The sequence below is a fragment of the Gavialis gangeticus genome, unplaced genomic scaffold, assembly GCF_001723915.1.
Source record: "Gavialis gangeticus isolate Ggan-Ray unplaced genomic scaffold, GavGan_comp1, whole genome shotgun sequence".
Taxonomy (NCBI): Eukaryota; Metazoa; Chordata; order Crocodylia; family Gavialidae; genus Gavialis; species Gavialis gangeticus.
This window is the reverse complement of record NW_017729027.1, coordinates 46,948,677-46,953,226: the sequence shown is the minus strand read 5'-3', so window position 1 is coordinate 46,953,226 and position 4,550 is coordinate 46,948,677. Positions and strand designations below refer to the sequence as shown.

The 4,550-nt window shown below is 36.4% G+C and overlaps 1 protein-coding gene across 1 annotated transcript in view; it reads right to left on the bottom strand.

The window, feature by feature from the left end:
- Positions 1-555: 555 nt before the first annotated feature.
- TDRP (testis development related protein) overlaps positions 556-4,550 on the bottom strand; it is a 74,806-nt gene continuing 70,811 nt past the window's right edge. Inside the window, exon 5 of the mRNA XM_019520622.1 lies at positions 556-2,797. Coding sequence (XP_019376167.1) covers positions 2,452-2,797 — 346 coding nt within the window. The 3' untranslated portion in view covers positions 556-2,451. The remainder of the gene's footprint in view (positions 2,798-4,550) is intronic.

Below are 4,550 nucleotides of genomic sequence, written 5' to 3'. Positions count from 1 at the left end.
ACACAAAAACTGAAAAACTACTCTCAATTAAGCTGTGTATCACAAATACATGAAGGTGAGATACAGGCACTTGACAGTATTATGTGCAAGGCAAAACTTTTACTGGTCACAGTATAAATAGGGCTTCCACAAAAGGGAAAAATAAACATCCTCAGTAAACTTCCAGGGTTTCTAGCAGATTTACTTCCACCCCTTTAGGTCAGTACCAACTGTTAACATGCCACACTTCTGCTCCTGCTCTATAAAGACACTTCCTAAACTGTAAATTACAGCATTCCTTACCTGAAAGTATCAAGCACTTTCTATAATCACACCCAAAACATAAAAGTCTGTACAAACCTGTTACATACAAAGGCAAATGTATCTTTTGTTCCTAACCAGGCTAACTAGTGCAACATAACAGGGATGCTGGTTTTCTCCAATTAAAAAAAATCCCCAATTTTTGGTTAAAAAAGTAAACCCAAAACCACATTTTTCCATGATTAAAATGAAACACCACTAATATATAGATAGGTATAGATACAGATGATAGATATTAGTGGTGTTTCATTTTAAAATCATGGAAAAATGTGGATTGAGGATTTTTTTAAATCAGAGAAAACCAGGATCCCTGAACATAACAGACCTCCAATCCTCTCTTCTCTACTTATATATTTTTAATTGATGCACTTGCAAGCTACAAGACCCTCTTCTTATAAAGGAATATCAGCTAAGCACTGATATTCCTTTATATAATCTGAAAAACAGCATATCATAATAGTCCAATTAAAAAAGAGAGAGAGAGAGAGAGAGAGAGACATGCTTTACCCCACTGTTTCCCCACAGGCACATTTAGATAGGAAATTTAAAGGAATATCCATTTAGCAAGTGTAAACCAAAAGGACATATGCATATGTAATATATGGATGGAAGGGTGAAAAAGGAGTAACGTGGTAGTGGAGGGACAAAAATAAAAGTAAATGTGCATCCCTTCTCCTTCGGAAACCCTTTGTATGAAAATACTTATACAAGATATCCATTACATATTAACAATGCATTTTAATTTCTTAAAGGTTTTGATTTTGTTTGAAACTGTCATTTGATCCTTCTATGCTGTCTGGCGTAAATTTAAGGATAAGCACAGAAGACCAGCAGCAGAGACAGTAAGCCAGCTTCTGGCTCTGTCATTCCAGTTGCACAGTTGAGATCAAAAAAGAATCCCCATGTCAGTACCACATGAAACAGTGAGCTCCCCATCCCCTGCACTGGCATTAATACCATACTAATGCATCTATGTATAAATATAATGGAAAATAGTTTTATATCCGATACTGGGCACATTGCTCATTTCCAATTAACAGTATGCCAAAAAGAGGCATTTCTAGTGTTTTACATACCATCACAAATATCTTGTGTAAAGTTTAACATCCGATTCCTTTTTACTAAAAATAAGAATCAATAGCTAATCAGGTACTCCTGTAATAAACAGGTTTCAGAAGTGTGGACATGCACATATTTGCAATTTCTGCTACCCTGAAAATATCAAAAGCAACCATCAAATCTGTGCTTTAGAAAAACAATGAACATAGGATCAGGATTAAACTGGAGTAGAAATGGACAAGCTTGAACAGAAACAGCAACAATTGCTCCTCCATGAGAAGTAATACAACAAATTGAAGTATAAGGATTCTGAGCACTGGATTCCTCTTTACCTGGATTCAACTGTAACCTCTGCTTTCCTGATATTTAATAATTACTTATATTTTAACATGGCATTCTTCTTTTCTTTTTAAAACCGAACCTTTTTATATATTTAAAAAAAAAAAAAACATTCAGCATAAACTTTGGAAGACCCATTTTGATCTAACTGTGAAGTTCTGGTAATGGAAGAAGAGATTTTACATTAATGTGATATTCTCCCATGTCATGTACTTTACAGTAGAGCATTGTAATGATCAAGCATCTTAGAGTCCACAAGCTGAAGCATACGCTCACACTAGAAATCTAAAAAAGTATACCAACTGTAAGCATTTTGTGGCAAGCTGCAGATCAGCACTGCTATTTAAAGGAACAGCATCAAAAATAAAACCTTCTTAACATGATCCTCAAGTATCAAAAAACCCAGGATCTTAGGCTAGTGGAAGTTCCTACATAAGGCAGTCAAATTTACAACCAGTGTATACATTCATGAAGGAATTATTTTTTTGGTAAACTAACAACCCAACGTACTGCAGAGTCTGAATGTGAAATATAGGCACAAAATAGATTCTCTACTCTTTTCAGTGTGGAAAATGCAACTATCCAACAATGTAATAAGAAAGTTCACTAAGAGGTGAGCAAAAATTTGTAACAATCTGAATAAAACAAGGTATTGTATAAAGGTGCAATATAGAGCAAATTTGATTTTGGTTTAAATATACATGTAAATCATGGAAACTTTCTACTCTTATTTATTATTTCATCTTATAAATGTCATTCTAGTTCTTCCCAGTTATCGGTAAGGTTACCTTTGCTTTGTCGTCTAATACTAACCAGCTTTCCAGCTGATTTGATACTCCACCTGGAACTGTTTCCTGAGCTAGCCAGGTTTGTATATTTTGTGGAGCTTTTTGTCTCATCTTCCCAGCCTGACCAGGATGTATAGTCACCTAAAGTATTTGCTGCATCACTGACGGGTTCTCCAGCAGTGATCTGTGGTGGGTCCCAGCCTTCAATTTCATCTGGTTTTCTGGACTGGATGTTCTGTTTTATCACCAAACTGTCCCAAAATCCAGATTTCTTTTCTGACTTCACATCTTCTTTTAATTTTAGATTAGTTCTAAAGAAAAATAGAAATGTGATACTATTAAAACACTGATAACTTCTCCCTATATTCAAGATACCAAGGAATAAATGTTTGCAACCTGGTTCTGCCAAATCAACCCAAAAGAAATAAAAGATTGACTGCTACAGAAAACTATCTTCCAAAATTAAATAGCTATTATAACAAATCCTTTCCTTGTTAATTTGCCACTTTTAAGGTCTCCTGGTTATAGAAAGCTACCACAAAATATCGCTAACTATTTAACAAGTCCTCAAGTGCATCATTAGGTTAAATTATTTATTATCTTCATACAGCACTTCCCTTCTCTATCATATTTTCACCTCTTCAGCTACTAAAACAGATTAGCAATACTCTTCATTCTAAGTATGAAATGTTCAAGGGTAACTTTATCAAAAAGCGCCTCTTCCCTTTCCCTTGTTAAAGGAAAACATTTAAATTGATACTAAAAATACGATTATTTTGACATACTTTTCATATGAAAAGGTTTAGGCATGATTTTATATCCTGAGCAAGAGATTAAGGCCTACAAAACGGGTCTGCCATTTGCTTAGAACAAACTGATCCCCCTTTCTCTGCTGAGATTTGAAGAAGTCAGTCAGGTTCTGAAGGTGCTCCATGCGAGTGGATTCTTGCGTAGCTTGCAGGACGTAGGCTCTAAAAAATGGTATAAATTCAGGAAGGGTGCTCCCCCTCTTTTTTTTTTTTTTAAATACAAATTACAGTAAAAGCTCTTCTGGTTGACTGTTAGATATAATAAAATCAGATATAGGAAAAAGAGAAAAAAAATAGAAGAATTTTCCTGAGTTTCCAAATAAACATTCTAGAAAAAGAACAAAACAAAGCCACTTAACATTTACAGTATTCTGGGCCACAATCTGATACTTTTAGTTACCTGGAATAGTAATGCTGACTTAGAGATGATCCCACTGACTAGCTCTGCTAGCTCTTTGAAAGTAAAGCCTAGCAAAGTCTGCAACTGCACTAAACTCTAGCTTGTATTTTTAAAAACAGACATACCATCTTGGTGGTATGTTGATTCTTTTCATCCAGATTCTGTAATTTTGTTGAAGTATCAATATTTAAGGAACACACTTAATCCTAATGTAATTTCTTCCACTTTAGATCAGAAACAGTATAGTATGTTAAACTGCTTGAGGTTACTTGTCCAACAATTTCATTTTATTAAGTTTGGAAAGAGTTTGATGGCCATTAATAGTATGAATGTAATCAATATATTTCCAAGTTATAATCTTTGCTTAAAGGAAGTGCAACAAGATACTGTGTGTTATAAGCACACATACTTATGTATTAGGGCTGTGTGAAACTTCAGTTGTTGATTTGATTAGGTGGAGGTTCGGCCCAATTCAGTGGCCAAATCTCTGAATCCGAATTGAATCAGGAGACCCTTCAATCTCTCCAAATCAAATTGGAACCCTCCAAATTGTTTCAGACAGATTCGGAAAGGTTTGACGATTCAGACTTAGGCACAGCTTTAAACGTTTACATACCTCAAGGTACCAGGCGGTTCAGGAATGCTGAGATGCTGGGGTGGATCAAGTGTCCCACAGCAGCACAGGGGGTCCCCAGCACACTCGGCAGCAGACCCAAAAGGCGGACCCAAAGCACTTCCAGGTCCACTAGTGAGCACGTGGAGGGCACCCTCCCCCCGGCTGAGCGATTGATGCTTCCTGGGTCTGGGGAGGAACCCAGGGTCCCCCCCACGGCCGACTGCCAAGCTGGGGGGGGG